The sequence below is a fragment of the Danio rerio genome, chromosome 16 (assembly GCF_052040795.2).
Source record: "Danio rerio strain M-AB ecotype USA chromosome 16, GRCz13ab, whole genome shotgun sequence".
NCBI classification, from domain to species: Eukaryota; Metazoa; Chordata; class Actinopteri; order Cypriniformes; family Danionidae; genus Danio; species Danio rerio.
In genome coordinates, this window is record NC_141036.1 from 31185291 (window position 1) to 31200500 (window position 15210).

The 15210-nt window shown below is 35.0% G+C and overlaps 2 protein-coding genes and 2 non-coding genes across 4 annotated transcripts; all 4 read left to right on the forward strand.

The window, feature by feature from the left end:
* The first annotated feature begins 301 nt into the window (after positions 1 to 301).
* On the forward strand, positions 302 to 3653 carry LOC799897 (zinc finger protein RFP-like). Its single transcript, XM_087287126.1, has 3 exons — positions 302 to 550; positions 659 to 681; positions 2316 to 3653. Exons 1-3 carry the CDS (start codon positions 534 to 536, stop codon positions 2555 to 2557), a joined length of 282 nt encoding a protein of 93 aa, XP_087143252.1. The 5' UTR covers positions 302 to 533; the 3' UTR covers positions 2558 to 3653.
* A 2305-nt stretch (positions 3654 to 5958) lies between these two features.
* trnat-ugu (transfer RNA threonine (anticodon UGU)) lies at positions 5959 to 6031 on the forward strand. The gene has a single exon. It is a non-coding gene; the product is annotated as a tRNA-Thr (tRNA).
* Positions 6032 to 8803: 2772 nt separating this feature from the next.
* Positions 8804 to 8876, forward strand: trnat-ugu (transfer RNA threonine (anticodon UGU)). Its single transcript has one exon. It is a non-coding gene; the product is annotated as a tRNA-Thr (tRNA).
* A 2671-nt stretch (positions 8877 to 11547) lies between these two features.
* trim35-29 (tripartite motif containing 35-29) lies at positions 11548 to 14734 on the forward strand. Its single transcript, NM_001007347.1, is given in 9 exon segments — positions 11548 to 11673; positions 11704 to 12165; positions 13067 to 13162; positions 13241 to 13471; positions 13589 to 13611; positions 13690 to 13808; positions 14054 to 14298; positions 14301 to 14333; positions 14335 to 14734. Coding segments are annotated over 8 exon segments (1152 nt in total). The 5' UTR covers positions 11548 to 11673; positions 11704 to 11772; the 3' UTR covers positions 14347 to 14734.
* The last annotated feature ends 476 nt before the right edge of the window (positions 14735 to 15210 follow it).

The window sequence follows — 15210 nt, forward strand, 5'->3', positions numbered from 1 at the left end:
ATCGTCCCGTAGTTCAAACATAAAGACCACTAAGCACAGAGCACCTGCAGATTTCCCCTCGATCACAGCACAACGTGTAGACAAGATCATATCTTGCAAATTGGGCCCAAATCGAGTTTAAAATCTTGTAGTGTGAACTAGGCATGAGTAGGATCTGGAAGCACTTGGTAATTGGCAGTTTTAACTTGGTAAAGTTTGATCAAGGTTGCAGCTAAACTCTGCAGGAAGACAGATCTCCAGGAAAAGGGTTTGGCACCCCTGCTAAATAATATAATAGAGAGAGAAGAATAGAAGAGATTCTATATTTGTTTTATATATTCAGAGTCAGCGTGAGCACACAGAGCAGCAGATTAAAGAGTTTAAGAAGCTTCATCAGTTTCTGCACGATGAAGAAGGAGCTTCAGTCTCTTTGCTGAAGAAGGAGGAAGAACAAAAGAATAGGATGATGAAGGAGAAGATTGTGGAGATGAACAGACAGATCTCAGATCTAGCAGACACTATAAAAGACATAAAAGAAAAGATGAACTTCAGTGATGCCTCATTTCTACATGTAAGAACTGATTTTTTATTTAAAACTCTATATAGAGAAGCTTCCTTGGTGTAGTTTAATTTACATTCTTATAATCTAAGTAAATGTTTTGCTTTCTCTATTTTCCAGAGCTTTTAATGCATCATGGAAGGGTAGGTGAGTCATTCTGTCTCCGGTTCTTTGATTGAGCTCAAAATCAGTTCTGACTATTGAATGTTGTTCAGAGCTCAGAGTTCACAGCAGGATCCACAGATGATTTCAGGAGCTTTGATTAATGTGGCAGATCATTTGAGAAACCTCACCCTCAGAGTCTGGAAGAAGATGCAGCAACTTGTTTACAACAGTGAGCTACCTACATGCATGGTCAATGCAAAAAGTCACAGAAACTTTTGACCATTAAATAAATAAAAAATAATAATACGAATGGTGTTGTCCACAACAGCAAAATGTTCAGTAGTGATGTAATAACATTGTTTACTATACTTTTATTTAAGAGCACAATAAAATCTGTAAAATATTTTTAAATATCCAGAGAGATTTTATTTGACATTAAACAACTGTAGCAAAATTAGCTCAATTCATGAATATTAATGATTAATAATAAGTTATAATTATTATGAATTTTCAGAATTAATGTATATTTAATTTAAGTAATTAATATAACAACGACTTCTCCCGCTCGTCTGGGTGGACTCTGATCATTTATTTATTTAGTAATGACATTATAGCTACTTCTTGTGAAGTAGATGAATAGTTTAGTTAATGAATAGTTTTATTAAACTTAATTAGCTGGTAGCAAGGGTATTTTACCATCAAAGTGACCTTTTCTATGAGGCAGACAAAGACAATCCTACGTGGTTATAGCATGATTTATTGACCAGTCTAATATATAACGAACAAACGTACACAAGATAAAAACAAAAACACAGACAAAAAAGCAGGAGAAGAAGAGATTAGATAAAAGAATGGCAAATCTAACTCAGTCTCACACAACTATGAACCACAAAGTATGTAAACACCATAAAAAGGCACAGCGTAAACGCATAACTAATACCTGCATTTCTGGGTCTTTCTCTTTCTTCCTGTAATCTTTCTCTGATGCTTGAAAGATAACGTCTTTTAGGAAGTCCTTTGTCGTTTGCGTGGAGGTTGCGTGGCAGATCAGAGGATACACAAGAATCAAACTTTATACTGAGTTAGAATTTGCCAGAAAAATAAGAAACGTAAGACAAAATCTCAAGACAGACAGACAAAACTTTAACTCGTGGTTTGAAATTGCACCAAGTATACAAGTTATCATTATATGTCCTAGATTATGTAGAATTATGTATGGAGAAGAATGACACCAAGCATGACACTTCAAGAAATACACAAGACATAAATCATGCATTCTTAGTTTGTCTAATGTTTTGAAAAGGCATATACAAGTGTAAAACTTAAGAGAGAATTAAGGGAGAGAATACAAAGGTTCAAAACATTAAAAGTTTCACATAAAGTGCTTTAAAGTGTCAAATTTTATTCTAAATGAATCTAATTCATAATAAAATAATAATACTTTTTAAATATTTTAGCTCATCTATGAACATGATTTCTGCAGGTGTCTTGTGGGATGTAACAAAGACCACACAGTTCCACAGTCATGGAGTCATTAAACTTTGCCTTTGTTTGTTGTGAATAACTCCTCTTGAGTGGCAGAAAATACATACCATTCTTTTAAATGAACATATCAAAAAAACATCAGAATAGACAATAGAATAAATGACATGTTGTTGGTGTCTCTCATCAGCTCCTGTGACTCTGGATCCAAACACTGAACATCCGAATCTGATTCTGTCTGATGATCTGACCAGTCCGAGGCACAACAAAATACAACAAGTCCTACCTGACAATCCAGAGAGATTTGATAAATATGCTTGTGTTCTGGGATCAGAGGGCTTTATCTCAGGAACACACTGCTGGGATGTGGAGGGTGGAGACAATGCATATTGGCTTATTGGTGTGCATATAGAATCAAAGAAAAGAAATTGAGATGTTTTCTTAGATAGAAGTTTGTGGTGTGTGCAATACAAAGATGATAATTGCTTCTTACGATCCCAGGGGAAACCCAGCAGCCATTTTCCTGTCAAAGTGAAGCTCCAGTGTGTGAGATTGGAGCTGGACTGGGACAAAGGAAAATATTATTCTGTGATCCTGTAACAAAAACACATCTGCAAACACTGACAACCACGTTCACAGAGAGAGTCTTTCTTCTATAGTTATGATGAATCTGTCCCTCTTAGGATATTACCAGTTAAATTAAGTGTAACCACAGAAAGACGGTGTTAACCACAGAGACTCAAATGAATCAAATTTGTTGCACTCTTGTAAGGATGGCTAAGTCTCTCCATAAATTAAACCCTGAGATCTGTTATGGAATTCCACGAGGCAAGACCACAAGAATTGTCAGGCACTAAAACAATAAACGTTCTAATCTGAGAAGATTAACTAGAAAACCAGTTGTTTAACTGTCTCAGCTCAACCACCCTGAGCCCCCTCTCTGCATTCTACTTTACCTTCTACACCAGAGCAGGTCACTAACATCCCTCAACACAGAATGTCCATATTTTTAATATGGTGTATCTTGTGGATTTATTTTAATGTTTGGTATTATTTTAAATGTGTAATTGGTAAAGTGGTCTCAGTTTCACAGATATATTTTACAATTTTACTTGTTTGTCACACATCGATTTGGGTTTCAGCTTTAATTAAGATCTTTGCCAGATGCTCCACTCCAGGGAAATGGGTCTTCACATCAACTCATGACCAAGCAAGGGTCTTTGTAAAGCTTTTATTGTCTTTTGTTTATGATGGTTTGTTGTAATTTGAGTATTTAAGGGAAAGGTGCCAAAGTGTCTGTGGGATTCTGTAGCCAGGATACCTCATTGCAGTGTGTGAATCTCTAAGCTCTGTATCAAGACTTAAATGCTGCAACTTTGTTCTACACGGTCAAGTATTAATCTCTAACTCTTAAATATATCTTTGGGTGATTTATGTTGTACATTTCTGAATTGGCTTATTTTTGTTTAATTATGTGAGTTGGCATGGAAAATCTTTACCTGCCAAATAAAATGTTATATTTGATCAATTTTATGTTCTACTGGAATCATTTCAATTTATTAGATTGTTTAGGCTGATGTTTTTGCAGCCTATGACCAGGATTGCTTATACATTCAGGCTCAATGGATGGAGCACAGTATTAGAGACCTGTTGATTTCTGACAATCACTGATTTATTCATTTATTTTCTTGTCGGCTTAGTCCTTTTATTAATCCGGGGTCGCCACAGCGGAATGAACTGCCAACTTATCCAGCAAGTTTTTTTTCCAGCCGCAGCCCATCTCTGGGAAACATCCACTACAGACAATTTAGCCTACCCATTTCATCTGTACCACATGTCTTTGGACTGTGGGGGAACTGGAGCACCCGGAGGAAATCCACGCGAAAGCAGGGAGAACATGCAAACTCCACACAGAAACACCAACTGAGCCGAGGTTCGAACCAGCGACCTTCTTGCTGTAAGGCAACAGCACTACCTACTGTGCCACTGCCTCACCATCACTGATTTAATATGATATAATCTAGTGGTAAAATTAAAATTTCTTTATGTATGAGCAAGCAGGGGGCGGCCTAATATTACTTAAAGGAAATTAGTTGATAGTTATATCCTCTATCTAAGAACCAGACATGGTGAGGTTGTGTCCTTGAGCAGATGAAAATAGTCAGCATACTGATTTCGGGTAAACGATTAAATTGCATCAAATGAAAAGACAAGATGTTTAAAATATAGTCAAATATGTAAATTCATTCCTCAATTATGAATGTGATCAGTTGTTATTGGGAACACATTTGAACACATTTGAGGTTTAATGATCACTTTAAATTGGAGCCAGGTTAAATTCGGAGCTGGAAACAAATTTAAATATATTATAATAATAAAATGATTTATTATTACATGTGCTAAAAAGGCTACACTCATTTAACCTTTACCCATGCTGTTAGTTCCATCTATTCACTAATAAGTGGACCCTTACACTCTCATACTCTTTATTAAGTTTAATAGTATGGTTGTAACCTGAAAGTCTCTTACCTGTCAACTTCACGAATAAATCACCAGACTGAATTTGACTATTTTACTGATATTTCATATTTTGTGCATCTGCATTCAGTGTATTTTTCTTTGTTTCTGCAGAGGAACTATTAATATACTATTTTGCATTATGAACTATTTTAAGTCTAAAGCAAAAATGAAATAAAGCAAACAACTGTTTATCTATATAATCACTTGTATGAGAGATGGAAGTATTAAAAAAGTAAAAACATGTTCTACAAATTAGGAAATAAAATAAAATAGATCCTGTTGGTAATTTTATTTGTGGTAATTGTATTAATGATCAATTTACAAAAAGGAAATCAACGTCAAACCTGTAAATAAGAGTCTAAAAGTTTTTTTCACACAAAAGACTGGAATTGTGATTTCTGTCATTTAATGCTCACGTAATTAATGTTGTGTTCTGAAAACATCTAAAGAAAAAGAAAAACAGAAGAAAGCTTTATAAATGCAAAATATATTTTTTTACAAAAGTTCAGATGTCATGCCTTTTCTATCTTAGTACTGAATAGATAAACTTAATATAATTGTTATTCAGATTTTGAACTTTAACAGTTGTTTTTCTGGTGACGTGAATAAAGACTTTTCCCTCTTAAGAGTTTTGTGATTGTAATGTATGGCTTCATTCATTTATTAATGTTCTTGTCGGCTTTGTCCCTTTATTAAACAGGGGTAGCCACAGCAGAATGAACCGCCAAATTATCCAGCATATGTTTTACACAGCGCATGCCCTTGCAGCTGTAGCCCACCGCTGTGAAACACTCATACACGTTTGCATTCACATACAAACACTACGGCAAATTTAACTGACCCAATTCACCTATTACGCATGTCTTTGGACTGTGGGGGAAACCAGAGCACCTGGAGGAAACCCACATGAACATGGGGAGAACATGCAAACTTCACACACAAATGTCAACCAACCCAGCCGGGGCTCAAAACAGCAACTTTCTTGGTATAAGTCAATGGTGCTACCCACTGCGCCACCGTGACCTAAAACAAGACCATTTGGGCAACACGAAAGTGTTGAGTTTGTTATTTGGATTAAGTTTAGTTTGATATGCTAAAATGTGATTTGACATTCAGGTTTACTTTCATGTAGTAAAAGATTATGCCTAACTGATGGAGCGGATTTCCCAAACAATTGACTCTTTGAGCTCTGGCTTTTTCTCAAACCATTATGTAACGATTTCTCAGGCTGTTTGTCCTTTAGGTGTGTCTTTGTCATGCTGAATTAAGGCATGTCCTTTATCTCACTCACATGAACAACAATTAACAGGTGAGGCTCCATAGCTCAGTGGTTAGAGCACTGGTCTTGTAAACCAGGGGTCGCAAGTTCGATCCTCGCTGGGGCCTGCTGGGCAACATTTTGAGATGTGATCTGGTCTCAAAATTACTGGTAATATGCATTAAGAATTAAATGAAACATTGCAAATTGAAGTGACTTGATGGTGCATTCCAAATGGGATATATTGCCCTCTGAAGAGTACTTCAAGCTAAAATGGCTGACATATTGAAGTGCACAAAACTGGCCACTTCGAAGGGCTCTTCAGAATGAAAAATTTTGATGGGTAAAACCAATGCACACTTCAGGCACCCATGATCCTTTGCACAGGGAAGTTTTTTTATTGCAATTTGTGTAACAATAAACATACAAAGGCAACAACAGAAAAAGAGTACAAAATAAAATGAAAGAAAACAATATAAAGAGCAGTGAGACAAATCCATTTTCAATTTACTCAAAAAAAAATCTCAAAAAATGAAAATTACTCAAACATAAAATAAAGTCTTAAAAACAATGTACAGTTTTTTTTTGTTTTTTTTGCTTTATTACTTCTTGTTTCTAATAAAATTTAAAGGCTGTGACCATTTCTGTCTTAAAATCAGTAAAATGCAGAGAAGTTGTTTAGTGTCACAGAAGGACAACTGGAAGTTTAACTTTACCAATAAATGATTAGGATAAAGATTAGGCCATAGGGATTTGCCCTTGTGAATGGAATGCAGTGTGAATCTTTACAGAGATTGAAAATAACTTGCTCCTTGCTTAAGGTATGTTGAAACACACCAAGATTATGTAGAGGGAACTATCTTAATTAATCTTACTGGGATGTCACATTAACTGCTGGAATAACCCTGGTCTCCATGTAGGCTTTTCTTAACATAGGAAAAAACAAAAAACTTACATTTTCAAAGAGACCAGAATCAGGATGGATCTATGGGATGCCTATTGCAAATTCAGAATTGTGTTCTAAGCTAGAATAAAAACAAAGTTGTATACACATGTGAACTAATACACTGTAAATCAAAAACATGCAGGGCAACCTGACAGGATCAAAAACCCCACTATCATATTGTTTTGAATTTACAGTGACCAACAGCTATTTAAGGTATAGAACAGTCCTTCGGGGCGAAGCAGTGGCGCAGTAGGTAGTGATGTCGCCTGACAGCAAGAAGGTCACTGGGTCGTTGGTTCAAGCCTTGGCTCGGTTGGTGTTTCTTTGTGAAGTTTGCATGTTCTCCCTGCATTCGTGTGGGTGTCCTCCAGGTGCTCTAGTTTCCCCAACAGTCTAAAGACATGCAGTACAGGTAAATTGGGTAAGCTAAATTGTCTGTAGTGTGTGGATGTTTTCCAGAGATGGGTTGTGGCTGGAAGGGCATCTGCTGTGTAAAAAAACTTGCTGGATATGTTGGCGGTTGATTCCGCTGTGGTGACCCCGGATTAATAAAGGGACTAAGCCGACAAGAAAATGAATGACATGAATTGAGTTTTGACATTTGGGATCTGATCACTGGGTTACTTTTTGATTGCCAATTAGACTAGATTGTTAAATGGTGTTGCATAGTTGAATCTGCTTTGTGCCTCCCTGGAAAAAAGGGAGGGGGAGGGGTGAGGCATGTGGTGGATGTGGGGTTTGTTGGGTCCCATCTCTAAAAATCTGATTCCAGTCCCACAACACTTACATGTATACATATATAGCCTGTTTATTGACAAGATCTTCCAATTTGACTTTTGTGTAAAAGTTAGTTTCTCATAGTTTCTCAAATACAAATGTAACTTTTTTTGAACATTAAATAAAATTGATGCAGAAAAATGTATAGATTATGACTTGTTTTGGATTTAAGCAAGTTTCCAGCACCTTTACCCCAAAACATATGCTTGGCGGTTCATTCTGCTGTAGTGACCCCTAATTAATTAAGGGACCAGGTGAAAAGAAAATGAAGAAATGAATATATATATATATATATATATATATATATATATATATATATATATATATATATATATATATATATATATATATATATATATAAAATATTCAACTGCATAAAACATATGCTGGATAAGTTGCCATTTCATTCCGCTGTGGTGACCCCAGATTAATAAAGGGACTAAGCCGAAAAGAAAATGAATGAATGAATCTTAAAGTGTTTCCTTTATTTTTTTGAGCAGTGTATTTATACAGTGCTCAACATATATGAGTGCACCACTCACAAATCTCTCATTTAAATTAATATTTTCTACAAGAAGCTTTACAATATTGTATTTGTGGATAATATATATTAGATTAGTCAGTGCTGAAGCCAATTCTAACAAAATAACTTATAAAAATGGTCCAAAATTTGTCCACCCAAATTTATAAGTTAGGATTAAGTATTAAATGTAAAATTTAAAAACAGCCAAATTCAAGAAAAACAAAACATTTATAATATTTTGTTGAATTTTTGTAGTAATTTTTTTCCTAATATTTTGCATGGATTTAAATGTATTATCTTTCTATTTTTAAATATATTTGGTGACTAAAATATTATTTTAATAAATATATCCGTCTAATAAATCTGGTTTGTTCAAATGCACCCAAATACATTGCCTGTTAACTGAGAAATTGCTAAAAATGTTCATTTTCAAAATGGGGTGTACTCAATTATTTATTTATTTTTTACATAACAATATGTACAAATTTAGGCTTAGTACATTTAAGAGAGCTCTTCAGGACTTGGTTCACTTTTAAATCACATGCTGATCTATTCTTAAACCAGTAAATCATGTGTCTCAGAGATCTTAGGCTGGCTGCCAAATACTTGGGTGTGTCCTTTATATGAGCAACATGAACAACAGCTGTCAGGTGAGGCTCCATAGCTCAGTGGTTAGAGCACTGGTCTTGTAAACCAGGGGTCGCGAGTTCAATTCTCGCTGGGGCCTGTATAGATTTCTTTTGAGATACGGCCTGCTCTGAAAATCATACAGAATATGGGCTTAAAGAATCAAATACCTCATAACATATACAGTATCAGCTGTGAGGTTAGTGAAACATAGCTGATGCAATAAAACCACCACCCACATGGAACTTTAAAGACAAAATTGCTTTTCTTTTACTGCTAATTATTTATTATGCTTCAAATAAATGATGTTGGGCAAAATGTTTTTCCATTTTTCTTGACCAGAAAAACAATCAGATAACTGAGGGGTTGTGGGCCGAAGGTACATTAAAGTTTTCATTCGTTATCTTCTATTTTTTTTTTAATAACTACAAAACATTGCTTTAAATTATATTAACGAATGCAGTATATTTAAAAAAAAATGTTTAATCAAGTTATTACAGCAAAAACAAAAACAATCTCATTAATATAATGGAGTTCAATGTTGAATACGCTAAGCTGCACCTGCCTTTGCCTTGATTTGCTCGCTGATGTTGTTTACATTTTTTGAAAATCTGATGAATTTACAAAACTAAATAAACGACAAAACAAAGAAATAAAAGATTACATTACATTCAAAGTGACAATATTTGGCAAAGATATTTGCCCCAATAACCATCCCAACGGTGGGCCAAATCAAATGGGCAAACTTTGGGCCCCCGGGTGCTAGTTTGAGCATCTCTGTCGAACTGTTTTTAATAAATGATGTTATCATTTGTGCTTTAATAATTGTATTTGACATTTTGGACTATGAATTATAGTTATTTTTTACTTACTGTTTTTTTTTTTTATCTTGTTCTGTTCAGAATAACAATTTAAAGGATTTACAGACAGCACTCTCTGTGTAATTGTTAACCATTCTAAACTAAAAGTATAGTTCACCATAAATAGATAAACTTTATTAGATTTCTCAGAAACAAATATTTGTGTAAATCAGGTTAATTGATTGTACATTATATTATTCAGCACTCAAGGAAAACTCAAAATTATTTCAACAATATTTTAACTTCGACTTTAGAAACTTTTTTTTGTTAAAACAGAGTACATACAGGAATCAGAGAGTCTCACAGCAAGAAGGTTGCTTGTTCAATCCCCGGCTGGGTCAGTTAACATTTCTATGTGTAGTTTGCATGTTCTCCCGGTGTTGGTGTGGGTTTCCTCCTGGTGCTCCGGTTTTCCCCACAGTCTAAAGACATGTAGTATGGGTGAATTTAATAAAAAAGGCTAAATTGGCCGTAGTTTGTGTGAATACAAGAGTGTATAGTGTTTCCCAGTACTCGATTGCGGCTGGAAAGGCATCCACTGTGTAAAACATATGCTGGATAAGTTGGCGATTCATTTCTCTGTGGCAACCCCTGATTAATAAAGGGACTAAGCCGAAAAAAGAAAATGAATGAATGAATGAATAAAAAATCTATTAAATCTAGGTAAATCAGCAGGTTGGCCCCTATAGAACTGCAGAAATAAATGTATTGTCTTGGTTATTGCAGTAAACAATGCAGCATGATCTCAAATCTAGTAGGGTTTCATTGATTTCATGAACTAAACAGCATCCTGATATTCGCAGATTTAATTTAGGCAAACTTAGGCATACAACCATTCATTACATAATCAAAAATGATATAAAATTTAATACCTTGCAAAACAGCATTTAAAACATTTTAATACTTTGAAGGACCTTAAATTTCTCTACATTGATTTACCAACTTTTAATACTTTTTAAAAGCCTGCGGACACCCTGTAAAATGTGTTCCTGACACCTCAGATGACATGGCAGTTTATAGCAACAATAAATAAAACCCTGTTCCTGAACTTATTCTTACAAAGCGTTTGCATAAATGCAGTGTATTCACAGGTTTTAAAGTAAAGTCAAAGTACAGAGTCTGTACAAAAATAAAAGAAGCTCCAAACCACACCTCCACCCCAAACAAGTACAAGGAAATGACTATAAGCTAGGCCAGGGGAGCTACTTCTTCTTCTTCTTCTCATGAGTTTTTATTGGCGGATCACACTTTTTATACATCGTTAACAGTTTAAAAAAACCTACACCACTTGTATCTAAATTCTTTTATCTAATTTAGACATTTAAAAAAAAAAAAGAATTAAACATTCTATACAGTCCTCATCTGACTTGTATTTTAGCACTTTAACCAAATAAAATTCATATGAACTCTTTTCAAATTTAAAATAAATACTTTATTTTCCCTATTGTACTTTGGACATTTCATAATTACATGTTATACGTTTTCTTCTTGCCCACAATAATCACATTTTCCAGTCTGATGTTGTTTCATTTTGTACAATGGACTTGAGTCCTGTATGTCCGAATCTAATTCTTGAAATGATACTCCCTTCCCTCATTCTTCTACTTGTTTTTATTCCTTTATCCACGTTCCTTTGTATACAATCACCTCCCATTTTTCCTTCCTTCCATTGTTTTTGCCACCTATTTTTTTTTTAAGTCTCTTGATTAGAACCTTTAACTCACTTTTACTATATTTTACTTCCATGTCTAGAACTGATTTTCTTGTAGCTTCTTTAGCGCCCTCGTCTGCCTACTCATTCCCTCAGGGAACCTTCTTGCAGGTTTCAGTTGTAATCCTGACCAAACACACCTGTCTGTAATTATCAAGTGCCGCTCAGGTCTAAATTCATTGGTTCAGGTGTGCTTTATCATTGTTGGAGCTGAAACCTGCAGGAGTGAAGCTCTCCATAAGCATGGTTGGTGACTTCTGTGCTAGAGACTTACAACCGCAAAACTCGAATAAGGACTAACAACAGAGAAAATAACTGTTACTTAAAAGAAGAAGAAGAAGAAGAAGAAGAAGAAGAAGAAGAAGAAGAAGAAGCAGCAGCAACAACAACAACGTGAATCTAAATCACGACTTTAACGCTGAATAATGGCTTCAGTGAAAACAGTGTCTGTGGAACATTTCTCTTGTCCAGTTTGCTGTAAAATCTACAAGGATCCTGTTGTGCTGTCATGTAGTCACAGTTTCTGTCAAGAGTGTCTTCAAAGGTTCTGGCTTACCTGCAACACTCTGGAGTGTCCTGTTTGCAGGAGAAGATCGTCCAGAGATGATCCTCCTTGTAATCTTGTTTTGAAGAACTTGTGTGAGTCACTGACAGCAGACAGAGCTTCAGGATCTGAGCCGGTCTGCAGTGTGCACAATGAGAAACTTAAACTCTTCTGTTTGGATGATGAACAGCCTGTGTGTATTGTGTGCAGAGATTCACAAAAACACACCAATCACAGGTTCAGACCCATTGATGAAGTTGTTTTATCTTACAAGGTAGGGGGAATCATAACATGCGTAATGTGAGATTTATTGGGTTTTCTTGATAGTATCAATGTGAAAAAAAGATAGTATCAATGTAATACCTCAGGATGCCAATAGATGGCAACTGAATGTATAGGTATCATGAGCTACAGCAGTGGTTCTCAAAGTGGGGGTCGGGACCCCCCGAGGGGTCGCGGGGCAATGAAGGGGGGGTCGCCTGGTGATTTCCAAAAATCTATTTATTTTTATTAAACCATAAGAATTAACAAATTTTATCCATAACTATACTGAAAATAAAAATAGTCGTTTACAGTTACTATATACTATGTAGTTACTATAGTAGCTTATAGTTACTAGTTCTATTGGATTGCGACCCCTGGGGTAATTACATTATATTAAAGGCAGCAATAGCGTCAGATGCATTTTGATTTTATAACATCAGGTTATACTTTCTGGCATATTTTAAGCACGGACACAAATTTAATTGGTGTGTGTGTGCGTCATTGCATGCAAGGTTTCTGTATTTATAACCACCTCAGAGGATATTGGGGGTCGCGAGTCTTTGGCATTGTTATTTTGGGGGTTGCGGGCTGAAAAGTTTGGGAACCCCTGAGCTACAGCGTAGTATATTATTAACTAAATAAGCATAGTTGATATTAGTGATCCAAGAAGTAATAATACTAAATTAAAATGCAATAATAAAATTAGTTAATTTTACACCAGATATTTACATTTCAAAAGGTAGAAATGTCACTATTTTGGTGTAACGCAAAAACTATTTTATTTATTTATTTTTATAATTTATATAATTAAATTTTATGCATTTCGGCAGGCCAGAGTAATAAAAGCACATAACAACATGACAAATTACCCATTTTCTGTGAAACTGCACATTTACTTTGTTAAATTCAAGGAGGATCTTAAAAAAAGACTGAAGTCCTTTCAAGAGATGCTTAAACACACCAAAAACCTTAAAGAAAAGTGTGATCAAACAATCCAGCACATCAAGGTGAGAAAAAGTCAAATCCTGATCATGATTTATCTGACAACAAAATATTGATGTAAATTTCTCCGTTCTTATATTCAGAGTCAGCGTGAGAGCACAGAGCGGCAGATTAAAGAGGAGTTTAGGAAGCTTCATCAGTTTCTGCACGATGAAGAAAAAGCTTCAGTCTCTGCACTGAAGAAGGAGGAAAAGCAAAAGAGTGAGATGACAAAGAAGAAGATTGAGGAGATGAACAGACAGATCTCAGCTCTAGCAGACGCTATAAAAGATATAAAAGAAAAGATGAATGCCAGTGACATTGTATTTCTACACGTGAGAACTGATTGTCTGTTTTTAAACGCATTTAATTTCCATAGAGAAGTTTACTTGGCATAATCTAGTTTTAATTACTATAATCTAAGTAAATGCTTTGTTTTCTCTATTTTCCAGAGCTTTAAAGGCATCAAGGAAAGGTAAGCGAGTCATTGTGTCTCTGGCCTCTTTGATTGAGCTTAAACTCGCTGCACTTCTGACTATTGAATGTTGTTCAGAGCTCGGAGTTCACAGCAGGATCCACAGATGATTTCAGGAGCTTTGATTAATGTGGCAGATCATCTGAGAAACCTCACCCTCAGAGTCTGAAAGAAGATGCAGCAACTTGTTTACAACAGTGAGTCTTTAAATGATTTCAGATATTACTGATCAAGAGATTTAAGTTCATTGATATGGATGAGCCATCTCTACTCAAATTAAAATTTGTATAGGTCCACCTAAAACCATGTTGGTGTTCTTATTTTTATTTTTTTATAAATGGTATACAACACAAATTAATAATAATAATAATTATTTTTATTATTATTATTGTTATTATTATCATTATTAGTATAAAGGCTTTTTTTTTTATATCTCCATCAGCTCCTGTGACTCTGGACCCAAACACTGCAAATTCATGTCTGATTCTGTCCGATGATCTGACAAGTATGAAATGCAGGGCTTGTAGTCAACTGGTTCCTGAAAATCCAGAGAGATTTGACCCATATGCTTGTGTTCTGGGTTCAGAAGGCTTTAACTCCGGAACACACTGCTGGGATGTGGAGGTCAAAGACAATTCGGACTGGATTATAGGAGTAACTACAGAATCAAACCAAAGGAAAAAAAAAAAGAGTTCTTTAAAACCAACATCTGGTGTGTGTGTGGTACAGAGATGAAAAATATTCCACACAGGCTCTAGGGCATTACAACACTTTTTCAGTAAAAGGGAAGCTTCAGCATCTGAGATTAGAGCTGGACTGGGAAAGAGGAAAACTATCATTCTGTGATCCTGTAACCAACACAAATTTACAAACACTCATAATCACCTTCACAGAGAGAGTCTTTCTGTTCTTCTATAGTTCTGATGTTCTTTCTCCTCTAAGGATTTTACCATCTAAAGTTTTTGTGAGTTTTTGGGGAACATAAAAAGGCGGTAACCTGTTAAAGAAGGAATAAATACGTTTATAAAATTATGTTTGGTTTACGTGCTAAAAAATGCAAATCTAGAATAAGTAGACAATGTTTGAGCTGATCCTGTCATATTAAAAATGTTAACAATGAAAAGTTTTTTTTTTTTTTTCCCCCCTCTTGTTTCTTACGTGCGGGAGATTAGGAGTTAAAATCAAATTATAGCTAAATAGATTTTAAATGAAAAGATGTAAAAGAAGGTTGTTAGATGTTAAAGAAGGTTGAAAGATGTTAAAGAAGGAATAAATACGTTTATAAAATTATGTTTGGTTTACGTGCTAAAAAATGCAAATCTAGAATAAGTAGACAATGTTTGAGCTGATCCTGTCATATTAAAAATGTTAACAATGAAAAGTTTTTTTTTTTTTCCCCCCTCTTGTTTCTTACGTGCGGGAGATTAGGAGTTAAAATCAAATTATAGCTAAATAGATTTTAAATGAAAAGATGTAATAAAGCATCAAAATTGTTCCAATAAGGGACTTAGAATTAAGTCAAATTACCAGTGAGCTTGGTCTCTATTTATAATCTAATGTAAATTACACTAGTTTTTGTTTTAGTTTAAGATTTTCACC